Source organism: Canis aureus, chromosome 5, assembly GCF_053574225.1.
Source record: "Canis aureus isolate CA01 chromosome 5, VMU_Caureus_v.1.0, whole genome shotgun sequence".
In the NCBI taxonomy this organism is placed as follows: domain Eukaryota; kingdom Metazoa; phylum Chordata; class Mammalia; order Carnivora; family Canidae; genus Canis; species Canis aureus.
The window spans coordinates 37,332,931-37,360,627 of record NC_135615.1 but is presented as its reverse complement, the minus strand read 5'-3'; the positions used below and the strand labels follow the sequence as shown (position 1 = coordinate 37,360,627).

The following is a 27,697-nucleotide window of genomic DNA, read 5'->3' as shown; positions in this document are numbered from 1 at the left end:
ATCTAACCCTGGGCAGAAAGCCTATTTTGCAGTAGATACTGGAGGAAGGGTGGTGTCATTATCTTGGGATTCTCTCCAGGCCCTGGTCAGTGAGCTGTTGGAACACTTGAGAGACCCCTTGACCTTGCTAAGCCGCACTGAGCTGGAAGCTGCAGAGATGGCTCTTGAGCATGCCCGCCGAGGAGGACAGGCAACCTCCCAGGTGAGTGCTGTGCCCTGTAAGAGCTCCCCAGAGATTGTACCCTGCTCTTTCAGTAAAGACCACCCACCGTGTATCTGCGCCTTTTCTTCTCACCTGTTCTCCTTCCAAGATGGGCTGGTGATAGGCTTGGAGTGGTAACCAGTGAGTGGCTACTTTGACCTTTGCTATCCCCCAGGTAAGCTGGGAGCAGGATCTGAAGCTCTTTCTTCAGGAACCTGGAGTATTTTCCCCCACACCACCTCAGGAGTTTCAGCCTGCAGGGACTGATCAGGTGAGACTTCTCTGTTCATTAGAACCAAACCAGATGTAAAGGTTTAGGCCTCCTCCCTCATCGTCCTTGTCCTGGCAATAACTTAGTGACTGTTTTAACTATGGAGAAGGGGTTTCAGAACTCTAGTTCACTTCCCTCCCACTAGGACACAAACAAATTTTATTCCACCTTTCTGGCCCCTCACTGCAGTATCCTCTTCCTTCTACCTCTTTCCCTCAACTCAGATCCCATTTTTGGGACTCTCTGTGTCTTTATGTCCACAGGAATATACACCTGTGCCCTCACTTCTTTGTCCCTGTCCCTGGAGGTTAGGACAGAGAGGACAAAACAGGAGGGGACTGTAGAGAAGGAGCAACATCAGGTCCTCCTTTCAGCACCTGTGTACATTGTTCACTCAGGTGTGTGCCCTGGAGTTGGAGGGGGATGCAGGAAGCATGGCTGGGGACACTAGCCTGGAGAAAGAGGTTCAGCGCTGGACAAGCCGAGCTGCCCGAGACTACAAGATCCAGAACCATGGACATCGGGTGAGGTGGGGGGTGCAGGTGTTGCGGGTGGGCAGGAAGAACTGAGAGATGGGGACCCTGGAATCAGTGGAGGATGTCATAGGGCTGCAGACAGGAGGGAAGGAAAGGTATTGTAAGCCAGTAGTGTGGCATAGTAGTTAAAAGCACAGCTTTTGGAGCTAGACTCATCTGGGTTCAAATCCTCTCTGTTGTTTCCTCATTGTGTAACCCTAAGGGAGTGACTTAACTTCTCTGGACTTCAGTTTCCTTATCACTAAAGTGGGGCTAATAATACTACCCACCTCATGAGGAAGATTAAATGACATGTGAAGCAAGTAGCAAAGTGCCAGATCCATAGTAAGTTGTCCCGCAGAGTATTTCTACCCACCCTTGTTCTCTGCCTTTCCAACCAGGTGTTGCAGCGGCTGGAGCAGAGGCGACAGCAGGCTCCAGAGCGGGAGGCCCCAGGTATAGAACAGCGGCTACAGGAAGTGAAGGAAAGCATCCGGCGGGCACAGGTGAGGCATAGCCTCTATTCTATCTGCTTGGTGGGGAGCAGGGAGGCTGGAGGTAGAAGGTGGACATGTTTGGGGTGGCTCCACTCACTGCCCAAAGGCAGGCCCATCTGTAGCCTTGATTGATTTCTCTTCCCCATGCCAGGTGAGCCAGGTGAAGGGAGCTGCCCGGCTGGCTCTGCTACAAGGAGCTGGCCTAGATGTACAGCACTGGCTGAAGCCAGCCATGACTCAGGCTCAGGATGAGGTGGAGCAGGAGCGACGTCTTAGTGAGGCCCGCCTCTCCCAGAGGGACCTCTCTCCCACGGTGAGTGCCCTTTGCTCCTTACCCCTCTACACACAGGAGGGTAAAGGGTAGAACTCCCAGAGGAGAGCAGACCTTATAAAATGGGAATCACAACATTCCTATGTCAAAGATGTTGTCTTGAGGCTGGAATGAAATAACTTAAGTGTAATTTTTTGCATATTTTGCAGCAGATAGGGTTCTGAACGAACTTTTATCATGAATATAGAATGGCCCTTATGAACTAAGGTTCTAAGTATGGATTCTAAGTGGTTCAAGTACCAGCCACTGCATTTACTGGCTGTGTGATCTTGGAAAATGACTTTCTGAGCCTCAGTTTCCTCAGTAAAACAAGGTGGGGGTGCTGGATGGCTCAATCAGTAAGCATTTGACTCTCAGTTTTAGCTTAGATCCATGATCTCAGGTTGAGATCGAGCCTCAACATCAGTCTCCATGGTTAGTGTGGACTCTGCTTGTCTCTCTCCTTCTCCCTCTGCCCTGCCCCCCCCCCCCGCCCCGTGCATGCCTGTATATGCCTGTGTGTGCTCTTGCTCTCAAATAAGTAAAGTCTTTTAAAAAAAATTTGAAAGTAGGTAAAACAAGGTGATAGGTGATATAGTTATGCAAAATATCACTGGGTTATTGTGAAGTTTATTTTTTTTAAAGATATATTTTTTAAATTTTTATTTATTTATGATAGTCACAGAGAGAGAGAGAGGCAGAGACATAGGCAGAGGGAGAAGCAGGCTCCATGCACCGAGAGCCCGATGTGGGATTCAATCCTGGGTCTCCAGGATCGCGCCCTGGGCCAAAGGCAGGCGCCAAACCGCTGTGCCACCCAGGGATCCCTATTGTGAAGTTTAAATGAGGTGATATACATAAGATATTTGATGTTGTACCTGGCACATAGTAAGCACTCAGTTCTGTAAGCACTCAATTGTTGGTATTACTCTGCTCTGTGATTTTGCTTGTGGTGCATGGTGGACAGATGGGTGGTATCACCTTGGGGAGTGATCTACCAGTGTTCTTTAAGGGTAGAATGGAGGAGTGGGAGATAAAATTGGTAAGTAACAGTGAGCTCCACACTGTTATCTGTTCTTTGCTTCCTCCAGGCTGAGGATGCTGAGCTCTCTGACTTTGAGGAATGTGAGGAGACAGGGGAGCTCTTTGAGGAGCCTGCCCCTACAGCCTTGGCCACTAGGCCCCTCCCCTGCCCTGCACATGTGGTGTTCAGCTATCAGGTACCTGGTGGGCATGGGGGTGGGGACCTCAGTGGGGAGGAGACAGCCATGTCCTGAATCCTTCCTTGTGGGGGCTAGGCAGGACATGAGGATGAGCTGACTATCACAGAGGGCGAGTGGCTGGAGGTCATAGAAGAAGGAGATGCTGATGAATGGGTCAAGGTGGGTATGGGCCTTTGATTCTGATCTTGGTGGTGGGTGGGGGGAGGGTCAGGGGGAAGGACTTCTCTGTGGCTATCAAGGACCCAGCCAGCCAAAGCTAGAACTGTGGAGGAGCGCTAATGCCATGGACTGCTGAGGCAAATCTGTTATCTGTTCACATTGCTGGGTGAATAGGCTCGAAACCAGCACGGCGAGGTAGGCTTTGTCCCTGAGCGGTATCTCAACTTCCCGGACCTCTCCTTCCCTGAGAGTGGCCACGACAGCGATAATCCCTCAGGGGCAGAGCCCACAGGTGAGAATGGGAAATTCTGGGTCAAGGGACCTTGAGTGGTTGTGGCCCTGAGATGTCATGGTCCTGGGGCACTACTGCCCATCAGCACCCCTCACCATCTCTTTCGGGCTTCTGCAGCTTTCCTGGCCCGTGCCCTATACAGCTACACAGGACAGAGTGCAGAGGAGCTGAGCTTCCCTGAGGGGGCGCTTATCCGCCTGCTGCCCCGGGCCCAGGATGGAGTGGATGATGGCTTCTGGAGGGGAGAATTTGGGGGCTATGTTGGGGTTTTCCCCTCCCTGCTAGTGGAGGAATTGCTTGGCTCCCCAGGACCCCCTGAACTCTCAGACCCAGAACAGGTGAGGCTTCCTTCTCCCTGGGTCCCCAGGCACCTCTGGATTGAGCCTTCCACTCCAGGGAGGCCCCATATTCCTCTCAGTGCCCCCTTCCTTCTCCCGGTTTACCTCCTATATTGTCTTGGACCTCCCAATCTCCTTTGGCTGGGCAGTGAAGAGGAAACCCAGGCAGTCTTCATGAGTTTGGTGATCCTACTTTAGTGCTAAATAAATCTGAGTTCAGATTCCCATTGCATTACCTTTAGCAGTGATATAACCTCTAAGCTTATTTCTTCATATGTAAACCAGGGGTAGTAATACCTACTTTAGCAGCCCAATTATCATGATTTAGCTATGAGGGTAAAGTCCTTAGCACAGTAACCCCCAGGAGGTCGTATTGGTACCTACTGATATAGCAGGAAGAGCCTAGAAGTGGGAGTCAGGAGAGCTAGGTTCTTTTTTTTTTTTTTTTTTTTGGAAAGCTAGGTTCTAGTCGGGACTCTACCACTAACAGGCTCCATGCCTTTGGATAGATAGCTTAGCCTGAGTCTCATCGAGGTAAGAAATCATAAAAATCCCTACCTCATGGGATAGTGGTGAGGAATGAATGAATTAGGGTATGTGAAGTGCTAGCAATGTCTGGGACATAGCGTCAGTACATATTGGCTATTGAAATGTGTATCAGCTAAAGCCCCCACCTGGATATAAGCATCTGGCTGCCCTCCCAGTCAAGGAGTGATAGGACAGGAATTGAAGAGGAGAGGAGAGGAAAAGCTGGTGAGACCTTCCCATATACCAGGAATAACTCCCATGTGCCCCTTGTTCCCAGATGCTGCCATCCCCTTCTCCTCCTAGCTTCTCACCTCCTGTGCCCACCTCTGCCTTGGATGGAGCCCTTGCATCTGTGCTGCCTGTGGGTGAGTAAAGGGTACTGGGGGCCCTGGAAGGGGAAGAGATGGGGAGAAGAAAGGTTACGCTCGGCTCCTCTTCCTGCCCTCAGGAACCTCCTCCATCAGGCTCACAGAAGCATGATGGTGAGAAGAGCTTGGGCTTTGGAGGGGAGGCAAGTGCATTGTTGAGACTTTGCCTGTGACTTCCCAATGTGTGGGTTGGGGTGGGATGTTTAACCTGCCTGGGCCTTTACAGAGTAAGGTGAAAGGTCCCTACCTCACCTGAGTTGTTATGTGCTAGAAAGATGGGCCTAGCACTGTGCCTGGCACATAGTAGTACCATGGCTATAGTAGCCATTTTCTCATGATGATTAGTTTACAAATTAGGCAGCATTTCCCATTATTTTCCCACTATGTATCTTCTGCCTTTAATGTTCTTGAATACTGCAAACACCTTGGTTTGTGTCATTTTCCTTCTTGGAATGTCCACTTTTTCTAAAACCTTCTGGTACTTTCACTTTCTTCATGGAGCCTCCCTGATTCCCGAGGTCCCTCTGAACATCTTCTGCACCCCCTTCTCCAGTACCTATAGTTCACTTTGAATGATTTAGCACTCAGTCATTCACTGTTTGTTGGCTTTTCACTATTGGGTTCCTGACAGCCATAGGGAATGGGGGTGCTGTGAATCTCATCTCCCCCTCTCAGCAGGTGCCAAATAAGTGCAGAGGATGGATGGATTGATGGATTTTATGGCTCTGAGATTAGTGACTATTTGTTAATTCATCAAATATTTACAGAGTTCCACTCTCCTAAGTGCTGGAGATGCAGCAATGAACAAAACAAAGCCTGAAGAATGACTTGTGGTTCTTGTTTGCAGACCAAGACCTGGGCTGCCCTGCACCCCTGGACATGATGGCACCTCGACTCAGGCCGGTAAGGGTCCCCCCTTGGAGGAGACTATGTCATTCTACTTGTCCTGCTTTGTCTGCAGGGCTGAGAGAATGGACAGGGATAGCTCCAAAGAGGGTTCTGGAGCACTGACTGTGTTCCCTACAGATGCGCCCACCGCCTCCCCCACCAGTTAAAGCTCCGGATCCTGGCCACCCAGATTCTCTCACCTGAAGCCAGGGGGACTGCCATCCCCCAGTGATGCTGCTGTCCCATGATGTCAGAGACCACCCTCTCAATGATCTGGAGTGACAAAGCCAAAAGCTGGAGTCTCCCCCATTTCCACTCTCACCTCCCTGGGTAGAAACTTTCCCTCTCCCCATTTCTGGGGCTGGAACTCACTCCTTTCCCCCCCCATCATACTTCTCTCTTTAGGGTTGGAACAACCCCTCTTTCTTCTGCCACTAGCCCACCTTTAAGGTGGTGAAATATCCTGAAATATCTGGGGCTGGAACCCGTCTTCCAAAGTCTTGAGTGGCTCCAGCCCATCCGTGTCTCCACCCTGGCTCTTTGACCCACCCCACTGTGTCTGTGACCCATGCCACATAGGTTGGGAGCTGGGATAGGGGCGGGCCTGTCAAAAGGAGCTGGAGCCAGTATGCAAAACAGCTGTAATGGTCTGAGTGGATTTATTGACAGTGAATAAAGGGCACTAAGCCCAAGCCTGGGCCTGGGCCTCTTGTGCCAAGAGGGCAGGGGGCCTAAGGTGCTATTGCTTTAAGGGCCCACCGAGGGCAGGGTCCTGTTCCCAGCTTCCACGCTCTAGCAAATGGAGTGAGGTGATGGGGAAGGGGTCAGGTGGCCTGTTGGCAGGCAGGTGAATTGAAAGAGACTGAGGGGTGGGAATGGGGAAGACTTCTCCCGAGGTCCCCCAGCCTGAGACCATGCAACTCCAGGTGGAAGTAGAGCTGGTTCCTCAGCTGGGGAGCAGTGCAGTCCAGTGGAGAGGAGGGCCTTCCTGCCCACCCACCCCCTGGCCCTGCCAGCTGGTAGTCCATCAGCACAATGAAGAAGGAAGCTTGGAGGAGAGGAAGGGTAACAGTTTTGCTTTCTATTCAGGATGTGTCTCAGCTTTTCCCCAAGGGCTGCAGGACCTTCCCTATCTCCTGGAACACATGCCCACTCCCCACCACTAGACCAAAGAATTTGTAGCAAAGGCCAACCCTCAGAGTACAGCAAGCTAATGGGCTTAGGGAGTCTAAGTAGGGGATGGGAGGATGACATTATCCAACTTGGGGCCGGGGCAGACTCACCTCACACACCCCCTGCTCCCCGTGGTGGGGACACCTGTGAGAGAGAAGTGGTCAACAATGGGAGAACAGGATGTGGGTCATAGCAGTGATACCTCTCCCACACCCAGGGTAGGAGGCAGTGGGAGCTGAGCTCACCAGAGCCCTGCCCATGTCTTCATACCTGGTGATCTGAGGTGTCCAGTTTGCTTGGCTGTCCAATTGCCTCTTGACTGGCCAGTCTTGGGCTTGGGCCCTTCCCTCCTGCCCCTCGCAGTGGCTCTGGAGAGGCTCTAGGGTTCCCCTCAAGTGCACAAGGGACTAGGCTGCCATCTCTGAGTCCTCCGTTCTGCACTGGGGGACTGGCGAGGGCTGGGGGCTGTGGCCTCTCAGGGGGCACACTCTCAATGGCAGATATCCCTGCCCTGGGCTGCCCTCCCCCAGACCCCTGACTACCCCCTGTGTCCTGCCCTCCACCAGACCCCCAGCTCCTGTCCGTGGGAGAGCCATCACGATGCTCATGTAGCCCATAGCGCTTCTCAATGTGTGTCACCCGGAACCTGAGAAGGGAGGGAACATTGGGGCTTAGGACAACTCAGAGACTGGTAGGCTTCCCTCCAACCAGGGACATCCTGGGTTTCCTGGCCACTTCCCTCTGGGCTACGGTGGGGGAAACCTCCCCAGATTGTGGAGCACATTATACAGCCTGACTTCTGCTGTAGCTCATAGAACAGAGCTGGGGCCCACCTTTGGAGTCAGGGGCCTGATAAGTGGGGATCCCCACCTCAAACTCCCTTTCTCTGGGGCTTTCTATCCCCACCTGCCTACAGAGAACACGGTAGTCTCTCCAGGCCGAGGGCGGCTCTTTCCTTCCTTGGAGCGTCCCTGACGGACAAGTGGGGGCCTCTTGTTGCGGCTGCAGTGGATGCAAGGGGCTGCAGAGCCCAGATGCACTGTGTGATGATGGGAAGGGGCTCCATCTTGCAGGCTGGAGGTAGCATCCACGCTGGACAATAGGGAAGAAGGGGGCAGCAGTGACATTACCATTTCCTTTCCATTTGCTGTTGTTCTTTCAACTTCTTAAACCCCTAGATGCCTCACTTTCCTCAGGCCCTGGCACTCTTGTATTTATCGAATAAACATGATATTAAGGTTTTAGCAGTCATGTGTTTTTCTTCCCAGGGTTGTTTGCTAAAAAGACAGCAATGTTTAACCCAAAGAGATGGCACAAGGGATAAATGTTAGGCTTGATGATATCCAGATGAGAAGTTTGGCTTAAAGGACTCAGATTTGTACAAAACTTCTGTTTTCCTATATAGGTTAGCCAGCTTTGCCTTCCCCCCAGCCCCAGACATGCGAGGAGATTGGGGAAGGATTGTGCTGGAGGAGAGGGTACTCTCCAAGGCAAGCTAAGTCATGCTGGCCCTTATTTCCAGCTCACCTGGACAGCTGCACTGTCCCTTCTCCTTCACTGTCCCCCAGCATCTCCTTCAAGGCCTCAGCATTGGCTGAGGGGAGAAGGAAAAGAGGGAGTCAGTGGAGGTGGAGGTCAGGGCAAGAGAAAGTTGAGTGGGGGTTGGAGAGAGTAAAGGGCCAGCCTACACCCACCTTCATTTTGGATGATGCAGCGAACAATCCTCTCTACTGTGTCTTCATTCATGTCATCGTCCTCAGCTGAAGGATGAGAGGTTGACAGGGAAGCAGGAAATGAGTCAGCTTTGGATGGCTATTACCTGGTGGCTTCTGTGGCTTACTGCTCAAGACATGTCCCTTTGTCTATTTGTCATCATGCTGGATGTTAGCATTTCAGGGGCCAGGACAGAAGAGATGGGAAAGTCAGTGGGAGCCCAAGACTACCAACAGTGGACACTTCCCACCCATGCTGCCTTTTCTAGCATTGTTTTCAGGGTGGTGTCATCCCACTTGCTGACTCAAGAAAGGACCATTAAACCTCTTGAAGGCTTGGTTGGGATTTGGCCTGGGTCTGTTGGCTAGGAAGGCAAAAAGAGGTGTGGGGTGAAGGGTATGGGAGAAAGGTGACTGAGCCAGATTCTAGGCTCCTCACTCACGGGGCTGGAGCTGGGCATCGTCAGGCTCCGAGCCCCTCGACGTGCGGCAGCGGTAGCCCTTCTTCTTGAGCACGTGGCAGATCATGAAGCCTACGAGGCCCATGAGGAAGAAGACCAGCACAAGCAGGAAGAGCATGTATAGCCCATGTTGGGGCGGCTCCAGGTCAGGCTGTGGTTCCGACATGAGGCCCTGGGGGACGAGCGCGGGCCAGGGCGCCTCCTGGGGTTAGGGGGCTGCAGCTAGGGACTGGGGGAGGGATAGGAATTCGGTCCTCAGGACCCCAAACCGACGAGCCTCTGAGGTCCGGCCCCACTCCCCCTACCCAACCAAGGAGCTGTCCGTGCCAGGGGTGCTGGTCCGGGGCAGGGGTGCCAGACGGCGGCTGCGCAAGCCCGCTTCCACGACCCTGATCCTGCTTCCCCGACGCCCAGAGCGTTCCCCTTTCCAGCTTGTCCTGCGCTTCCGTCCCTCCCAAGGACACTGCAGAGCGAGACGGGACGGAATTCTCAGGCGGCCGGTGCAAGAATCGCGCCTGAGTCAGCGTCCGCACCTCCTCCGCGCGGGCCTGAGCCAGGCCTCGGCAGCCCCCTCCCCTGCCTGTATTCCCGCACGACGCCACCCTATTCCCTTCCTCCCATCCTCACCACCTGGCCCACTCGGTACCGGTGGTTTGGTTCTGGCTCCGGCTCCGGCTCGGGTTCCGGCTCCAGGGACGTCCTAGTCCGGCTCAGGGCCCCCGACGCCCTCCCGGCGCTCATCCCTTGCTTCCTCCCCCTCCCCCCTTCGCCACCTCACCGGCTCCGGGCTCCGGCTGCAGATACCGGTGCCGCGGCAGGCGGGGGGAGGGAAGGATGAAGAGGGATGCGGGCTGGTTGCGAGCGGCGGCTGGCTCGGGACAACTCCGGCTGTGGGAAGGGGATGGAGATGGGGGTGGGGGGCGCCGCCGCAGCTGCCCTGGGTTCCCAAATGCCTCCGCCAGTCGCCAGCCGCCAACCCGGGACCAGGGGGCGGAGCGCAGGTGTGCGAGGCGGAGAGCGAGAGGCTTGCGCGCTTGTGAGCGCAAGTGTGGTGCGCGCGTGACTGCGCCGTCCCCCGCCGCCCCCCTTCCGCCCCCCCGGGGGAGTGTGCGGCGCCGAGTCTGGGTCCGGGTGGGGAGGACAGGCAGTCAGAAGAAAGCGCGCTCCACTGGTCTATCCCGCATGTTTGGCGCGGCTCCCGCCCTCAGATGCCTCGGTCGGGTGGGTAGCCGGGAATCTTCCCCGCCGGCAGGGGAAGTTGGCTTTCTGCACCCGAGAGGGACGGCGTGGCCGGTTCCCCGAGTCTCCTAGACCTGCCCCGTTTGGGGCAGGTGGATGGACGAGACGGCTCAGATTCCCGAGGATTTGACCCCCGCCGGAAGGAAATGACTAGCATCCTAGCACCGAAGCCCCCGGTGCTCCGTAGAGCCCAGACGCTCAGGCTCCGGAACTTGGGAGGGCGAAGCCGAGCGAGGGGCGGAACTCCGCAGGGGGCGTAGCCTGGGAGGCGGGGCCTCACCTTCCCGGTTCCGCAGAGGCAAGCTGCGTGCTTACGCAGCACGTAGGAGCGGGGGTGGGGCAGGCGGCCGGGCGGGTGGTGGTGGAGGCGCGGGGCCTGCTCCCGCCGGCACCATGGCCAAGACTGTGGCCTATTTCTACGACCCCGATGTGGGGAACTTCCACTACGGTGAGGAAAGGAGGTTGTAGGTGAGGGGTTTCGGGACGCGGAGGTTTCGAGGCGGGGGCTACAACTCCAACGACGGGAACTGACGAACTCTCTTCTCCCACCCCAGGGGCAGGGCACCCTATGAAGCCCCATCGCTTGGCATTGACCCACAGTCTGGTCCTGCACTACGGTCTCTATAAGAAAATGATCGTGAGTCTCGCCGTCGCTGCTGGGTATTAAGGGTGCGGGCGAGTTGTGTGGCCCTACGATATAGGTGGGCTGCCCTGAATGCACCAGGTGCGACCCACCCTTGGGGTGGGGGTTGGGGGTTGGGGAGGCTGGATATAAGGAGCCTAGAGCACCCGCCATATGCCCAGTGTTGGTGGGTGGATCCACCGCCTTAATGGGAGTTACTTTTTCAAACCTTAGGTTGGCCACTTTTGACCTCAGGTGGACCAACCTCTGGCCTGTGGTTAGGGTGGAATGGGGCTGGTTTGAAGACAGAGGTGTTTTTCTCCCTAGCGTCTTAGGATGTGGGCAGTGCTGTGGCTTCAGGAGAGAGGGGCTGGGTTACTTTATCTGGATGTGACGTGTTCCCACCGCAATTCTCACCCCTTCTCTGCCACCTCTCTCCACCTCCAAGGAGCTATAGCTCCAGGAGGGACTGCAGCCCTGTGTGCAAATGTGTGTATGGAAGAGAGCAGGAGATGTTCTGGGAATTTCTTTGTCAACTTAGCATACCCTCACAGGGTTATATTTAATTGCTACCCAGTCCTCCATCTCCCACATATGCACATGGGGACAGACAATCCCCATTTATAGGAATTTATAGTTGTGATAGGCAATTATAACAGTTAAGCTCAGCCCTCATGCGTCACAAGGGGAATTAGTCAATAGTATGAATGAGTGTTGTCTACTGTTTGTGCTGAGGCACAGTCTAGCGAATTAATTATAGAAAAGACCAAGGTGATATTAGTGCATGAATCTCTGAATCCCTTGAAATTGTTTGTTGATATATTCCTGTGTATATATTATCTCGGGAGAGAAGCTTTTTGTTCTTGCCCAATTTCTAAAGAGGTATGTGAACCCCTCAAAAGGTAATACATTTCTGGCTTCACACCTTGGCACCCTGGGGTTTTAATTAGTAAGTTGTCATATAACCCATATTATTTAACTCTAAAATTAAGAATTCAGAGAAGAGAGAGGATGGAATCAGAGCCAGGGGGAAGAGATGAGTATGGGGGAAAAAAAATAGGAGATCCAAGGAACAGGGCAGGTGGATAAGGGCTCAAGGTTGAGAAGGCGGGAAAGGTTGGGCTGGAAGTAGGAAGGAGAAGGCAAGCCCATTAGTTTTTTGGATGCTTGATTGTAGTACCCCACCTGACTAATCAGAGCCTCTCTTCTTCACTGACCTTTGCTTCATAGAATAACAAGAATTGGAGGGGTGAGGGGACTGCTGATGTGTGGTTTTTGGATAGTCCACAGAGCTGGGTTCAATGTGGGGAATCTCAGCCTGATGAATAGGACTGACTTTGCCTGGGTTCACCTTATGTTTCCATCCCGAGGTCTTCAAGCCATACCAGGCCTCCCAGCATGACATGTGCCGCTTTCATTCTGAGGACTACATCGACTTCTTGCAGAGAGTCAGCCCCACCAATATGCAAGGCTTCACCAAGAGCCTTAATGCCTTCAACGTGGGCGATGACTGGTGAGGGGAGAACTGGGATTTTTTAATGCCAGAATTTCAAGGAGAACACTTGAGTGAGGTCTTGTGACAGCAGTGGGAACATATGAATGGGGTCCTGTTTGTCAGTGAATCATCATTTTACTCATTTGGTTATTCAGCAAATGTTGGTCATTTGCTCTAGGCCAGGCCCAGTGCTAAGTGCTGGCAATGCAATGATACACAACAACAAAATTTTAATATTACAGTTGTGCTAAGTCCTGTGAAGGAGAGGTATCTGGCAGACTGTGAGTGTATACATGGGGAATTACCCATCTTGGGAGTGGGCTGATCAGTAGAGGCTTCCTAGAGGAAGTAATGGAGATTAAGGTAAGATCTGAAGAAAGAGCAGGGTTAATTAGATGAAATGTGGTTGGGAGGATAGGAGGTGAGGTCAGGAATGTTGTGGGTATTAGGGACAACATGTGCTGAGGGTCTGTGAGAGGTTGGTGTGTCACTCACTTGAGGAACAGAAAAAAGGTCATTCACTGAATGAAAATGAAAAGAAAAATTATCTGAATTGTGGCTAAAGAGAGGGGCAGGGCCTGTAAAAAGTAAATAACCCTATTATGAATTAGGGCTCTTATCCCTAGAGTAGAGGGAAATTATCAAAGTGCTCTCAAAGCAAGAGAGTGATTTACATTGTGAGAGGTTTATACCGAGCTTTATCATACAAAGAAGGCTCAGAGTTAGGCCCTGTGAGGAAGGGAACAGATAACAAAGATAAGCCGTTATCCTGGCTTACATTCTCATGTATATTCATGAAGATGTAGTGATCATAACAGCTACCATTTATTCAATTTATTTTTAGCCTTTGTATTAGGAAACTCAAATATTTCTGAAAGAATAGCATAGTGAACTCCCATATATCCATCACCACCTGTAGCCCTTATGAGCCAATGGACAGTCTTACTTCATCTGCATCCCAGATTATTTTATTTTAGTTATTTTTTTTGGTTTGTTTTAGGAGAGAGAGTGTACAGGGGTGGGGGTGGGGGAGGCAGAGGAAGAGGGACAGAGAGAATCTTAAGCAGGTTTCATGCCCAGTGCAGAGCCCTATGGGACATGGGTAGATGTGGGGCTTGATGCCAGGCTCGATCTCACAACCCTGAGATCATGACCTGAGCCAGAATCAAGAGTCAGGTGCTTAACCAACTGAGCCACCTAGATCTCCCTGCATCTCAGATTATTTTATTTTATTTTTTAAAGATTTTATTTATTTATTCATGAGAGACACAGAGAGAGGCAGAGACATAGGCAGAAGGAGAAGCAGGCTCCATGCAGGGAGCCCGATGTAGGACTTAATCCCAGGACTCCAGGATCACGCTCTGAGCCAAAGGCAGCTGCTCAACTGCTGAGCCACTCAGGTGTCCCCATCCCAGATTATTTTATTTTATTTTATTTTATTTTATTTTATTTTATTTTATTTATTTATTTATTTTTTTTTAAAGATTTTATTTATTCATGACAGACAGAGAGAGGCAGAGACACAGGCAGAGGGAGAAGCAGGCTCCATGCAGGGAGCCCAACATGGGACTTGATTCCCCCGGGTCTCCAGGATCACGCCCTGGGCTGAAGGCGGTGCTAAACCACTGGGCCACCAGGCCTGCCCCCGGATTATTTTAAAGCAAATCTCAACTGATAGATTTTTTTAACTGGTGTCTCTAAATGATACTCTTAAAAATACACATGCACACTGTCATTATCACACCTAAAAAATTAACAGTAATTCTTTAATATCATCATAAATGTAGTCAGTATTCAGATTTCTCCCAACTGCCTCCTAATTTTTTCTTTTTTTAAGTTGATGCATTTAGGGTCTACACCAAGTCCATGCATTGTATTTGGTTGATAAGTCTCTTAAGACTTTTAATCTGTAATGTTTCCTTCTCTACCTTGAATTTCTTTCTTTTTTTTTTTTTTTTTTAGATTTTGTTTATTTATTTGAGAGACAGAGTGAGTGAGTGAGAGAGAGAGAGCACAAGTGGGAGTAGGGGCAGAGAGAGAGGGAGGTACTGACTCTTTGCTGAGCAGGGAGCCCAGTGTGGGGCTCAATCCCAGGACCCTGGGATCATGACCTAAGCTGAAGGCAGACGGTTAACTGACTGAGCCACCAAGGTGGCTACCTTGAAGTTATTTCTTGAAGAAACCAGGCTATTGGTTCTGTAGAGTTTCCTACAACAGTTACTTTTTATTGAGTGCATACTCTGCTGTGCTGAGGTTTGCTGGTATCCACTTCATTCTCACACCTGTAAGAGCTGTAATAATCCTTTGCCTTAATTTAGGCATAAAGAAACCAAAATTTGAGGAGATTTAGGTAACTAACCGGAATTAAAAAACTGATCAGTGGAAGTGGCAGGATTCAGATCCAGAGCCCTGGTTTTTAAACACTACACTTTTCCTGAAAGATGCTACTGATGGAAGCACTCTGACCTGCAAGGTAGAAGCCAGCTTCTTAGGCTGGCATTAAGTGCCTTCCCCAGCTTATTCCCACACCTCTGCTTGCACAGGATGCCTTCCTGGAATGCCCTTTGTTCCTCATTCAACCTCTCTAAGGCCTTCCTGGCCTTCACCCTACCTTGAAGCTTCACACCACTAAACCTTTCTTGACCACACCAGGCGCAGAGATCTGCCCTGCACACACTGCTCTAGTCATCTGGTGTTTAGTCGTATGTTATCTTGGGAAATTTCTTGGTTTTTTGTTATTGCTGCTACTATTGTTTCTGAGCTCACTTTACAGGTATGGGAATGCAGAATCAGCCCTCAGGACCCAACTGGGGCTCTGTAACTATTCTCTGTGCAGTTAGGGAATACTACCACTGGGCCCTTTGCACTATATTAGTTATGCTATCAAACTTAAGCTATAGCTATGCTTATCATTCTCATTTCAGGTGACAATCAGGGATTTTCCCTTTTAATTAATTTCTGATTGTTTTCTAATTAATCTAATATAAAAAGCCCAATTATCCTGCAAGGCTTTTAATGGGGGAAAAAAGCAGTCCCAGATCTGTGCCTCTCACCCAGAAATCCCATTCCCAGAGGCAGCCACTTTCAGCACCTTTAGCTGATTTTTCTGATATATATCTTTGGATTTCAAAGCAATGATGCTAATCTACTACTGGTACCGATCATCTATAGTACTACGTAATGCCTACTCCATGTCAGGTATTATATTAAATGCTTCACAGCTATTTGGTCATTTGATATCATCAATCTCTGTGAATCAGGATCTGTTATTGGCTCCTTTTCACAGATGAGGAGACCTAGACACAGAAACTTTAAGTAACTTGCCCAATCTCATGATCGTGGGTAGGTGTTAGAGGCTCAAGCTTGAACCTAGGTAGTCTGGCTCTAGAATCTGGGCTCTAAAATCATGCTACCTTATTATAGTGTCTCATAATATGCTTGTATTGCTATTTTTTCACTTTTCAACTTCAAGCATTGTCTATAAAGCTCTTAGTTTGGGAAATGAGCATTTAGGCTCCTCATACCATCTCCCCAACTTACCCTTCCCTTCCGGCTTCATGATATAGCTGTATCACAATTTTTATTAAATAAGTATTGTATGTTTACATTGTTAAAATTTTGAAAAATTCATTTACTACCCAGGTAAATAATATACTGTGGCTTAATATTATTACTTGTACACTTTTTTGTTTTTCCTGTACTTGGTAATTGCATTTTTTTCATTTGCTTAGTTTTCTAGGTATCAATCATTAGTTCTTTCCAGAACTTTTGAGAAACTATAAAATTCTCTACAGTTCTCTTTTTCACAGTCAAATGTGTCAGGTGTACTATTTTTTTTTTAAACCTAAAAGTAAGGATCTTTTAAGCCTATCCTTTTTCATAAGTCAAGTTTTTGAAGATATAATTTGCATGCAGTAAAATTCACCCTTTTTAGTTCTGCAGTTCCAAGAGTTTTGACAGTATATATCAAAGTATAGATTATTTCCATTATCCCACAAAGGGCCCTTATACCCTTTTATAGTCTATGTCTTTTCTCCAGCTTAGCTCTGGGCAACTACTGATCCGAGGTCTGTCCCTACATTTTGCTTTTTCCAGAGTGTTATATAAATGGAGCTTTATAGTGTATAACCTTTTGTATCTGGCTTCAAGCGTCTCTTTTTTATAAAAAAAGAAAATGGTAATACTTATAACTAATATTTATCAATGTGTAGAATACTAGGTATCACATACTATGTTAACTGTTTTAACAGCTTTCTGTGGGTTATCATTATTACTATTTCAGGTATGTAGGAATGCAGCTTTTTCTTAAAAATATATGACTCTAAAGAATGTTTTTGAACATTGTGTTAAAATATGATACCCATAAAAGAATCTTTAAAGATAAAGTTTATGTTCCCTCTCAAATTATTTCCTTTTTGGCATGTGTACTTAAGTACCTAGAAGCTGCCTACTTTTCTCCCCAACCAGGATACAAACTCCCTGACAGAATTTAATGCTTTTTTACTTCCCATCCGATGCCTTACATAGGTCTTGGTACCTGGTCTGGATATCTGTTGAATAAATTTGCAGATAACTCAGGCATATAGGGGCTGGGGAGAAGTTTATTGAAGAATGGGGGTTAGAGGAGTTTGGGGTCAGGGGAGAGGTGTAGGAAGGGCCTAGAGAGAGGTAAAGGGCTCTGACTTACTTCTCTTTCCTGCAGCCCAGTGTTTCCCGGGCTCTTCGAGTTCTGTTCTCGTTACACAGGCGCATCTCTGCAAGGAGCAACCCAGCTGAACAACAAGGTGCCTGTGGCCCTGAGTCCTGTTCTCCCTTTCCTATGGGCCCTTCCAGCTCAAGGCCTTAACCCTGACCCTGAGCTTCCAGCTTTGGGGGTGGGCAAGTAGGACTATGAGCTCGGTGTTTGTTTTTCAGATCTGTGATATTGCCATTAACTGGGCTGGTGGTCTCCACCATGCCAAGAAGTTTGAGGTGAGTGAAGAGGTGATGGGGGAGACAATGAGTGCCCTAGCATAGGTGGTCGGGATGACATCAGGGGCAGCTGGGTAGAGGAATTGTTACTCTCTTCGTAAGACCACTGTCTCACCATAGGCCTCTGGCTTCTGCTATGTCAATGACATTGTGATTGGCATCTTGGAGCTGCTCAAGTAAGTAGCCTGGGAGGAGATGGAGGGATATGAGACCCATGGCCGAGGAGTTCTATTACACTATGCTGGCCCTGACCCTTTCCTCCGCCCCTACACTAGCTTCTTCATAGTTTTTAGTGCTTTACTCAGACTACCTATTCCCTGCTCTGCTGCAGACTCCCTGCTGCCCACTCACATTTCAGTCTTCTCTGCACATCCCTCTCCTGTCCCTGCCTCCAGGCAAGAGTCCCAGCGTTGCCTATAGGGAACTGGTATTAGGTTTCAGGTGATTTGGGCTTAAGTAGAATCTTCGTAATTCCAGATCTTGTTTTGGGAGGTGTGAATTGGGGGTGTTCTTGCTGGGGTTCCCTTCTACCTCAGACCCTGGCTTGGCTCTCATTCCAGGTACCACCCTCGGGTGCTCTACATTGATATTGACATCCACCATGGTGATGGAGTTCAGGAAGCGTTCTACCTCACTGACCGGGTCATGACAGTTTCTTTCCACAAATACGGAAACTACTTCTTTCCTGGCACAGGTATGGGAATAAGGATGATCATCCCCTTCACACCCTCAACTCTTTACCGTGATAGCCTCCTGCTCAGCCTTCAGGTCTTGGCTCAGGTGACTTCTCAGAGAAGTGTGTCCTCACCACCACAGTTAGAGTAATCCCTCCTTCCCCATTACTACCCCATGTCACTGCTTGCTTCTCTCAGAGCACTCATTGCTGCTTGTATTTATTGCAGTGTTTTGTTTTGTTTACTGTCTTGTTTCATCATGCCCACCCCCCAAGAATATAAGCTTGGTGGGATTTCATTAATTTCATCCATTCTCTCTATTGCTATATCCCCAGTATCTACTGCACAGGTTGGCTCATGGTAGGCCCTCAAAGATTATTTGTTGAATGAATGTAAGCCACAAGAGAGTAAATGTCTATAGGGAACATGCAGTGGAGGTACATAGATATAGTGAGAGGCCCTCAGTGTACAGATTGAAGTTAAGGCAGCTGCGTTGTGGGTACTTCCTGTGTATGGCTCCTACCCCCTCCTCCCACCTCCCTATAGGTGATATGTATGAAGTTGGAGCAGAGAGTGGCCGTTACTACTGTCTCAATGTGCCCTTGCGGGATGGCATTGATGACCAGAGTAAGTATTGAAGTCTTTTCCCTGCTTACTAGGCCCCTTCTTCCTCTCTTTAAATTAACCTCTTCTGCCTGGTATTGTCTACTGTTGGGCCAGGTGTCCTTAAGGATGAATGGCCTTCAGAGGGACCATTAACCACCCCTCCCTCCCCCGGAAATTGTATGCAACATATTAGGTGTATGTGCATTTTTCTGGGAAAAGGGTCATTGGCTTTCATTAGTCACTCAGAATGCTCTGGGACCCCATCCAAAAGTTGAGAACCATTGATTTGGTTCTTTGGGTTGCCCCTTTCCCTGGGCTACATGCTTGCTCAACCCCTTTTTTCCTTTTGTTCCCTGTCTCCCCATCCCCTTGGGGTGCCAGGTACCCACCTTTGGCCCTCTCCCAGGTTACAAGCACCTTTTCCAGCCAGTTATCAACCAGGTGGTGGACTTCTACCAACCCACGTGCATTGTGCTCCAGGTAATACTCTAGGTGCCTCCTCAAAAGGGTTCTGCTTGGGCTTAGGGGAAGAGAGCAGGGAGGAGGATAGCCCTTGTGTTTATTGGGGAAGTGAAGTGAAGGACATCTGGGACATTCTGGTCAGTTATCCCCCTGCAGCTGCCTGGGGTTTTGCTTTTTTGCAGTGTGGAGCGGACTCTCTGGGCTGTGACCGTTTGGGCTGCTTCAACCTCAGCATTCGAGGACATGGGTGAGACTTGCCCTCCATCTCTGCCCCCAGGTTTTCAAAGTGGCTTTGGGTCTCAGTACATGGAGTAGGTAGGGGTAGTTGGTGAATGGGCCATAGGAAGAATAAGAGAGTCACTCTCAGGCAGAGAGACACTGAGACATGGGAGAGCTGGTGTAGCTGAGGATGTGAAGTAAAAGCAGTCAGACAAGAACACATGTCAAACCATCTCCACAAGCTGGAGGTGTGGTAAGGTTGGCCTAAGAAGTTGGCAGTGGTAAGATTGTGCAGAGCCGTTAGACCCTGGTGAAAATTCTGGATTGCATTTCAGATATGATGGGAAACTGCTGGAAGATGTTAAACAGGGAAGTGACATGATCCAATTCATGTTTTAAAGCTACTGCTTGGGGCATCCCTGGGTGGCTCAGTGGTTTAGTGCCTGCCTTCAGCCCAGGTGTGATCCTGGGGTCCCGGGATCAAGTCCCACATTGGGCTCCCTGCATGGAGCCTGCTTCTCCCTCTGCCTGTGTCTTTGCCTCTCTCTCTTTCTCTCTCCCTGTGTCTCTCATGAATAAATAAATAAAATCTTTAAGAAAAAAAATAAAGCTACTGCTCTGATTGGTGAATGGAGGAAGGTTTAGGGTAGGGGTAGGGGACAGGAGTGAAAATGAGAAGGCCAGTTAGGAATCCCTTGGTGTTGTCCAGGCAGCAGATGTGGTACCTGGGCTTAGGTGGAGATGGCCAATGAGAAGTAGGTGATTTGAGTTATATTTTAGAGGCTGGAGCTGACAGCACTTGCTGGTGCTTTGATGAGAATAGTTGGTTAACAAATGAGATGCCAGGATGGGTATTGAGCAGGAGGGAGGTGGGAAGGTCCTCATTTCAATTTTTACTGAGACACAACATACATATATATATATATATTTTTTTTTTCTTGCTCCACACGCAGGACTTTATTTGGACTGGGGCCATCACAGGCCTACATACATATATTAAAGTACACATATCTCAAGGGTACAACTCAGTGAATTTCACTACCTAGATCAAGATACGGAATCTTTTCTAGTTCCCTTGTGCCCTTTCCAGGCAATACCTAGAGAGCTATACTTTGGCTTTTGATAACTTCCTCCAGCCATTCCTTTGGTTCCTTTTAACAGAGAATGTGTCGAATATGTCAAGAGCTTCAATATCCCTCTACTGGTGCTAGGTGGTGGTGGCTATACTGTCCGAAATGTTGCCCGCTGCTGGTGAGTATGCTTCCTGATTTTTCTCTTCTTTCTTATCCAATGCGAGTTGGTGAGTTGCGGGCTCCCTGAGATGTGGCCGGATAGGCCCTTCAGTCCACTTGCTCAGGTAGCCCACTCTGCTGCTTTGTTTCAGGACATATGAAACATCACTGCTGGTAGAAGAGGCCATTAGTGAGGAGCTTCCCTATAGTGGTAAGGACCACTGCATGATACTGCCACAGTAGGAGGCATTCTCAGAAGACCCTGGAACGCCTGATTTGAAGACAGATGGGAATTAATTTTTTTTTTTTTTTTTTTATTACTGATGGGAAATTTGACACTCTAGGAGCTCTGCAGACTAAATTCTTGAGTTCAGAGCAGGGAAAAGATTAGAGAGCCATTATGCAGGGGTTTGGGATGGGAAGGAAATAGATTGGGAAGTCTTGGGACCTCCCTGTCTCTGATATGCCTTCTTTTCTAATCTCCCTTTCCCTGCTTAGAATACTTCGAGTACTTTGCCCCAGACTTCACGCTCCATCCAGATGTCAGCACCCGCATCGAGAATCAGAACTCACGCCAGGTCAGCAGCTTGGAGAGGCTGAATACAAGGGTCGAGGAGAGGCCAGGAGAGGTCCAGGATGTGGGAAATTGGAGAAATCAGAGAACAGAAAGAAGTTCTCAGCTATCACTATCACTTTTATCAGCTAGGAGGCAGCCCAGGTTAAAGTAGAGGTGACTGGGGCTGGGAGAAGAGACAGTTATCAGGTGGGGATTAGAACAAGGATGGTAAGGGTGAAATGCAGCTAGAAGGATAGATGCTCTGGGAATCATTCGCTCTCTTTTCCAAATCCCCAACCAGTATTTGGACCAGATCCGCCAGACAATCTTTGAAAACCTGAAGATGCTGAACCATGCACCCAGCGTCCAGATTCATGATGTGCCTGCGGACCTCCTGACCTATGACAGGACTGATGAGGCTGATGCAGAGGAGAGAGGTCCTGAAGAGAATTACAGCAGGTCTGGGGTGGCGACTTGAGGGCAGGGGTTTCCAGCAGGCTTGTCAGGGAAGTTAAGGGGAAAAAACAAATTGGAAGGCATGAGCTTAATTGTCTCCAGCTTACTTCCTTTAGTGTCACTACTCTGGTCAGTTGTAATTCCCCACTCTTTGTGTATATGTGTGCCATAAATAAGTAACTTTTTTTTTTTAATAAGTAACATTTATTGTCAGAATTTTAAACAGCACCAAAACATGGTAAGTTTGCATTCACACAATCCCAGACCAGTTCCACAAAGTAACCATTGTTGATAGTTTGATTTCTATCTTTTCAGATAGACTTTTCAGTAGATTATAATAGTATATTCAGCGTGCACATATGAACACAAATGTACATAAACAGTCATTCTTAGAGTTTGTGCATCTTTTTTTTAAAAATGCAAGTTGGATCATTTTGTACAGGTTGCTCTACAATTTACAACTTTTTTTTTTTGGTAAACAGTATATCTTTTCATGCAATTATATAGATCTGCTTCATTATTTTATCTGCTGTATAATATTCCATTATATGCATTGTGTGGTTATAGCATAATTTTAACCAAGTACCATTGATGGCATTTATAATATTTCCCATTTTTTCACCATTACAAAGAATGTGCCACTGAACTCCTTGCATGCATGCGTGTGTGTGTGTGTGTGTGTGTGTGTGTGTATATCTTTGCATACTCGTTGGAGTAAGTTAGATTCCCAGAATTGTTGCTGCTTAGGTCAAAGATTGTGTGCACTAAAATTTTTTGTATCTGCTACCAAATTGCCTTCCAAAAAATCTTCCAAAAAATAGTTTATAATCCTTATAGCATTTTATTTGCTCCTTCCAGGTTCAGAGCTATACAGGTCACTGGTTGTATACTGCTCTCTAAGGCCCTTTGGTTTATTTCCTTTGTTCATTTTTTCAGATGTAACAATTACACTATGGCTATTTTTTATTTTTTATTATTTTTTTTACATTTTTATCTTTCTGAGATACATACTAAAATATTTACAGATGCATTGAATAAGGGAAAAAAAGAGATTAGGATAGAGTTGTGTTTTTTTCATCCCAGAATTGGCTTTTCTGAAAAATGAAGGGAAAAGACAGCAGAACCCAGAAGTGGAGAAACAGATGCACTTAATGGAGAACAGATATCCTTATATGACTGAGGGCTAACCACAGCTGGACACTTGTACCTCCCACGCAGTGTTAGAGGTTTGAGCTGGCTCTGCTGCAGAGTCTGATGGCCTTCTCAGTCCCTTCCAGAATCTGCTTCTTTGTCTTAGAGATCAGCTTCTACATCGCTCCTTTAGACCTGGGCTTTACAGACTTGGACTTTTGGGACCAGTCCACTCCTCTCCTCCATGAACACCCCCTTACTCCCACTCCTGGTTGATGAAATATATGAATATCTGGCTTAAGGATTCCTTTTTAACGTTATCACCTCCTTGTCAACTTTTCCAGGTCTCTGAGGCTTGACTTCTAGAAATTGATTTTCTTAAAAACTTGTTTTAAGTTACTCTTTTAGGCAAAGTTAGGCTTTTTTGTCTCTGGTTCTAGGCTGGTATCTGGGCCTAGTGTCTGTATAATACTACCCCCTCCCAACAGCCAGCAGAAGCCTCAGGCCTCTTCCTGTCCTAAGCCCTCCCTCAGCCCTCCCTCACTGTCAGACCACCCACCAAGTTCCTGTTCTTTGACGCCTATAGCTCCAGCTTGCATATCACTTGCAGAGTACTAATAATAGGAGTTACTGACTTTGTGGGTTTGCTAAGCACCAAACTCAATACTAAATGCTTTATATTAAGACATGCCATCATGTCATCATTCTGGTATCATCAGACACCCCTGAGAGGTGGCTGTTAGCCTTAAATTACAAGAGGAGGAATCTAAGGCTCAGACAGGTTAAGTAACGTGCCACAGGTCCCACGGCTAGTTAAATATCAGGGCTGAGAGTTAAACCTGAGTCTGTGACTCCACACCTGCGCGCCTGATGCACTCAGAGGTAACTGAGACATTGCTTACCAGGCAGGGCCTTTCCTAACTTTGTTCCCCAACTTTTCTTTGTTGACTTTCTCCCGTCTTTCTCAGTTATTACCTGGGGTCAAGGTAATTCAGTTTTCAGTTATTCGTGTTCTGCCAAAGAAGAGTTTCCCAAAAAGAAAGAAAGCAGTATTGAGTACTTACAGTCCCTGTGCTGCTTTCACATCCCTTCACTCACTCCCCGGCTTACAACTCTTCTTTCCACTGCTCTTAGAACAAAACCCGATTCTCTGAGCATGGCTTTAAAAGACATGCAGGTGCTTACTTACGTCCACGGTCTTATCTGTAACAACTCCCTTCCCTGCACACTGCTCCCTTGGTGCTCTTCCTCGAATACATCAGTCTCCCTCTGCCTGATAACTCTTGTACTAGCTTGGAATGGGCTTCCTAAGATCTCTGCTTGGCCAGCCCCTTCTCAGACTTGAAGTCTTACCTTCCTAGAACAGCTGTCTCTAATAATTCTGCCTGCAATTAACCGTTTTCCTCTCTTCACTCTCAGTCACATCCCTTTATTTCATTGTGTCAGAGCACTTTCCACCATGCGAAATTATCTTTATTTATTTACTTTGTTGTTGTCAGTCTTGTTTATCCGGTAAGTTTTTTGAGGATAGGCAGAAATTTTAGCCAACTTACTCTCTACTGTACTGCTGTGACTTATGATGGTGGCTAGCACAGAGTAATGTCTCCATCTATTGACTGCATGAATGAATGGGATAGATAGCCACCAGTATCTGCCAACAGGAGAGGAATGGTTCTTTGACAGAAGGGGCCTAAGAAGTGGCTCCAGAGGGGGTACCTGTGTCTTAGAGAATAGGACCCTGATTCCTCTCCCTTGCTTTGCAGGCCAGAGGCACCCAACGAGTTCTATGATGGAGACCATGACAACGATAAGGAAAGTGATGTGGAGATTTAAGAGCAGCTGGGCTTGCTGTGTCCCAAGGAACTCCTTTTTACTTCTTGTTTGGGCAGGAGGGAAAAGGTGTGGCACCTCCAGCCCTGGATGGTCACCTTCTGGGCTTTTACTGGCGCCAGAAAACGGTTTGGAGACCACATCTGGTTTTTGAACCAACTATCCCCTTTCCTCTTCTTTGCAAGGCCTGACGATGGTACTATCGGGGACTGGATGGGGACAAGGATGACTTCCTCTAGGACATCTTGGGCAATGGGCCCTAGAGGCCTGTCCCAGCCATTTTGGCCCCCTTACTCCTTCCCTGCTTCCCTCCAACCCAGAGACTTTTAGGGATGAAGGTATAGACAGGGCTGACATTGTCTCTGATTTTCTCCTTTCCTGGGTTCTCCTATTGCAGGCCTTGTTTCCAGTGAAGGTGAAGAGTGAGGGATTTTAGGGGGCTCTGGCTCCCTAACACCTTAACCCCAGATGATGGAAATTACGGTTTTGAGTCCGGGTAGGATGTGAAAATGTCCTGTTCTAACTTTTGGCTTTATGTCCATTTTACCACTGTTTTTATCCAATAAACCAAGTTGGTATTTTTTGTACCTTTTGCCTTCCTGGGAATATTCTTAATTCTTGCTCGCTGACTATATATGAAGGAAAAAGGAAGGGGTCTGATGCTGTATATAATAAAAATCATAGTTAACATTCATTCACTTATGTTAGGCCCTGTGTATGCATTTCTACATGGATTATGTTACTCATATATAAGGAGTGAATAGAGTATTCTGGTTAAGAGACAAACCTGGGATTACTGGCTTAAGAGGGGGAGTAGAAGATGACTTCAGGTTTTGGAACCTGGGTGTTTGAAATGGTGTGATGCTAGTTGATGAAGATATACTGGGATATAACATGTCAAGTACTTAGCACAGTGCCAGACATAAGTAGGTGCTCATTATCTTAACTGTCTACATGACAAGTGATGGTAGATGCTTTAGTAGCCACAAAAGTGGACCTTTCCATGGAGGAGTTCTACAATCTAGTAAGGAGTGAGGTAAATGTTACAGTGGATGTAGATAATAGTATGCTAAAGAAGAAGAATAAATGGATCACTCCTTCTATGCTTTGAACCTGTTTGTTAGTAAACTATTTTAGAAAGTAAGTAGCTTTTGAACTGTTTTTGACAAATTTGAGTTTGAAATGTGGGCTGGACAGTTCTTTGCAACTTTCCACCAGGCAATTACAAAGTGGAACACAAGAGATGAAGGACAAATTTATAAGCCAGCCACTGTTGGAGAGTCCCTATAATATCCCAGGTCCTAGACTGAGCACTGGGGTGTCAGAGATGATGAGCCACTGACTACCCTCCAGGAACATATATTTGAAATTTTTTTCCAGCTGTGGGTAAGATAATTCAGTCCATACTTTGAGGGTCTACTGGGTGCTCCATAACTTTTCACAGGAGGAACAGATGTACCTGGGAATCGATGAAATTACTGAGGGAGAAATCGAGCTGGTCAAGCAAATACTCTTGGAGAACACCTCTTTTCACTCAGGTTTGGTTTCTGTCAGTAGGAAATCCTGGTCAAACATAGGACTTCCAGGCTTACCTGGGTTCAAATTTTTTGCCATTTATGTCCTTGGGCAAGTCACTTTATGTCCTTGGGTAAGTCGCGTTAACTCTCAAAAGTCCAAATTTTCTACCTGTGAAATGGCGAGATCACATGCCATCGATCACATGACAATGTGAGGCTTCAGTGAGGAAAAACAAGAGTTTTACTTAGTGCCGGGCTTAGACCAAGTGCATGGTAAATGGTAATTATTATTACTGTGTAGTCACATATTAGCAATAACTGGTTTTTCAGATTAAAAAACACAACCAGAAAATGGCAGACCTGCTATTCAAAACTAGATAATGTAACTCCAGGGTTAGTTGAGCTCCAGTCTAGCACTTGCTTGTCACATAGCTTTTAATAAATGACAGCTGTGGCTTTCAAATTTTTTCATATGCTTCACTGATATTATGCACATAAAAACTGTATTATCCTTGAAAGACTCGCACTGGATTTTCGTCCAAGATGACACTCTTTCTTGGCTTTTGGTTCAGATAATACCCTGGTCCGGGGTGTGAGAGGGTCTGGGCTTTACAGCCACGTGGGCACTGCACAGGAGCGGGGAGACCTGCGCCGCGCAGACCGCCAGGTGGCGCCATTCCCAGTTGAGGCCTCAGAGCCGCCCCGCCCACACACCACCCCCCAACGTGGGTCCGAATGGTTAGGCCCGCCGGGCAGGTAGCTTGCTTCCGCGCCTTCCCTCCACCCCCTCCCTTCCCCCATTGGTAGGAGCTGCGGGTCCGGGCGGAAGTGGGGCAGGAGGGCGGGAGCGAGGCGTCGCCGTTGTATATTCATGAGGCGCGCGCAGCCCGGCATACTAATGAGGCGGGGCGCGGCGGCGGGCTGAGGAGCTGCTGGGCTGCTGCGGCGGCGGCGGCGGCGGCGGCGGCGGGTTGGGAGCTACCGGGCGGGAGCGGGGTAGGCGCGGGGTCATCTGGCAGCGCGGACCTGGACATGGAGCCGCTTGGCGGGGGCCAGGGTCCCGGCCGCGGGACCCGGGACAAGAAGAAAGGCCGGAGCCCGGACGAGCTGCCTGCGGCGGGCGGCGACGGCGGCAAATCCAAGAAATTTGTGAGTGTCCCTCCCACCCGGTTCCCTCAGGCTGGCCCCGTAACCGCCCTCCGGTCCGCAGAGACCCCCACAGTTGGCCCCAGGGGTGCACGCCCGTCTCCAGGGAGCCGCCCCCGCGCCTCTCTTCCTGGGTTTGCTAGGTCCCGGGCCCCACAGAACGACATCCTACCCCTCCGGGATCTCGGGGAGCCCCGAAGTCCCGCCCGGCTCTGGCCCCGGCAGCCTCGGGCTTCCTTCACCACCCCCGGGCCGCCCGCCTGGCCCGCACGCTCTGCCCTCCGCCCCCATAGCCCGGCGGGTCTTAGCCCCATCCTTTCCCTCTCAGCCCCACTTCCTTTCTTCTTCCTCTCTTACCCGCACACGCCTTCTCTACCTTGTCCTCCGTGCTTTTCTGAGTCCATTTTCCCTATTACCCTTATTCCCCCCACCCCCCTTTTTTGGTATCCTCTTATTTGCTTCTTCTAAAGGTCACTTCCTTCTCAAGATTGATCCCTTTCACCTGCTAACTTTCCTCTCTCCTAGCCCGGGCTCTGGGCCCTCAGCCCGGTGTCACCTGATAATCCTTCCCCTCTGGAATGTTACCTGACTTGGGCCCTGCCTT

The 27,697-nt window shown here is 48.8% G+C and overlaps 4 protein-coding genes and 1 long non-coding RNA gene across 17 annotated transcripts in view; 3 read left to right on the top strand and 2 right to left on the bottom strand.

The window, feature by feature from the left end:
• Positions 1–8,008, top strand: part of FCHSD1 (FCH and double SH3 domains 1) — an 11,956-nt gene extending 3,948 nt beyond the window's left edge. For 2 of the 5 annotated variants that reach the window (XM_077897599.1, XM_077897598.1), the window contains exons 9-20: positions 80–202; positions 378–473; positions 872–997; positions 1,390–1,494; positions 1,637–1,798; positions 2,887–3,015; positions 3,094–3,177; positions 3,352–3,469; positions 3,587–3,807; positions 4,613–4,700; positions 5,551–5,606; positions 5,730–8,008. In XM_077897599.1, the coding sequence (XP_077753725.1) occupies positions 80–202; positions 378–473; positions 872–997; positions 1,390–1,494; positions 1,637–1,798; positions 2,887–3,015; positions 3,094–3,177; positions 3,352–3,469; positions 3,587–3,807; positions 4,613–4,700; positions 5,551–5,606; positions 5,730–5,795 (1,374 nt within the window). In that variant the 3' untranslated portion in view covers positions 5,796–8,008. The other 3 variants (XR_013379637.1, XM_077897600.1, XM_077897601.1) reach the window with 3 other exon arrangements.
• On the bottom strand, positions 4,705–10,421 carry RELL2 (RELT like 2). 7 transcript variants are annotated; one of them, XR_013379641.1, is made up of 9 exons: positions 9,565–10,421; positions 9,265–9,400; positions 8,459–8,524; positions 8,292–8,358; positions 7,671–7,856; positions 7,035–7,410; positions 6,875–6,908; positions 5,792–5,864; positions 4,705–4,723 (listed from the first exon to the last, which is right to left on the bottom strand). XR_013379641.1 is itself a non-coding variant. In XM_077897609.1 (9 exons), the coding sequence occupies exons 3-8, from the start codon at positions 9,101–9,103 to the stop codon at positions 6,876–6,878; spliced, it is 912 nt and encodes a 303-aa protein (XP_077753735.1). In that variant the 5' UTR covers positions 9,104–9,166; positions 9,265–9,400; positions 9,584–10,412; the 3' UTR covers positions 6,234–6,639; position 6,875. The 7 variants fall into 7 exon arrangements, 5 of the variants coding, with proteins under 5 accessions (XP_077753733.1, XP_077753735.1, XP_077753732.1 ...); XR_013379640.1 differs by lacking the exon at positions 4,705–4,723 and adding an exon at positions 4,813–5,666; XM_077897609.1 differs by lacking the exons at positions 4,705–4,723; positions 5,792–5,864 and adding exons at positions 6,234–6,639; positions 8,920–9,166 and having other exon boundaries at positions 9,584–10,412.
• HDAC3 (histone deacetylase 3) lies at positions 10,138–25,017 on the top strand. Of its 3 annotated transcripts, none has more exons than XM_077897603.1 (15): positions 10,138–10,158; positions 10,731–10,813; positions 12,169–12,311; positions 16,996–17,077; positions 17,208–17,264; positions 17,385–17,440; positions 17,825–17,958; positions 18,485–18,565; positions 18,951–19,024; positions 19,189–19,253; positions 20,387–20,476; positions 20,610–20,668; positions 20,956–21,035; positions 21,315–21,472; positions 24,364–25,017. In XM_077897603.1, exons 1-15 carry the CDS (start codon positions 10,146–10,148, stop codon positions 24,431–24,433), a joined length of 1,245 nt encoding a protein of 414 aa, XP_077753729.1. In that variant the 5' UTR covers positions 10,138–10,145; the 3' UTR covers positions 24,434–25,017. The 3 variants fall into 3 exon arrangements, with proteins under 3 accessions (XP_077753729.1, XP_077753728.1, XP_077753730.1); XM_077897602.1 differs by lacking the exon at positions 10,138–10,158 and adding an exon at positions 10,469–10,624; XM_077897604.1 differs by lacking the exon at positions 10,138–10,158 and adding an exon at positions 10,520–10,644.
• LOC144314011 (uncharacterized) lies at positions 20,153–27,697 on the bottom strand. Its single transcript, XR_013379651.1, has 3 exons — positions 27,451–27,697; positions 26,023–26,116; positions 20,153–21,511 (listed from the first exon to the last, which is right to left on the bottom strand). It is a non-coding gene; the product is annotated as an uncharacterized LOC144314011 (long non-coding RNA).
• The window catches only part of DIAPH1 (diaphanous related formin 1), a 98,089-nt gene continuing 97,305 nt past the window's right edge, over positions 26,914–27,697 (top strand). The window contains exon 1 of the mRNA XM_077897611.1: positions 26,914–27,096. Coding sequence (XP_077753737.1) covers positions 26,980–27,096 — 117 coding nt within the window. The 5' untranslated portion in view covers positions 26,914–26,979. The remainder of the gene's footprint in view (positions 27,097–27,697) is intronic.

Coding starts and splice junctions, on each gene's coding strand:
- RELL2 (XM_077897607.1), bottom strand. CDS start 9,678: ATGAGCGCCGGGAGGGCGTCGGGGGCCCTGAGCCGGACTAGGACGTCC. Junction 9,401..9,564: donor GGTACCGAGTGGGCCAGGTG/GTGAGGATGGGA, acceptor CTCGCTCTGCAG/TGTCCTTGGGAGGGACGGAA. Junction 7,857..8,291: donor GGGACAGTGCAGCTGTCCAG/GTGAGCTGGAAA, acceptor CCTATTGTCCAG/CGTGGATGCTACCTCCAGCC.
- HDAC3 (XM_077897602.1), top strand. CDS start 10,570: ATGGCCAAGACTGTGGCCTATTTCTACGACCCCGATGTGGGGAACTTC. Junction 10,625..10,730: donor TGTGGGGAACTTCCACTACG/GTGAGGAAAGGA, acceptor CTCCCACCCCAG/GGGCAGGGCACCCTATGAAG. Junction 17,265..17,384: donor ACCATGCCAAGAAGTTTGAG/GTGAGTGAAGAG, acceptor GTCTCACCATAG/GCCTCTGGCTTCTGCTATGT.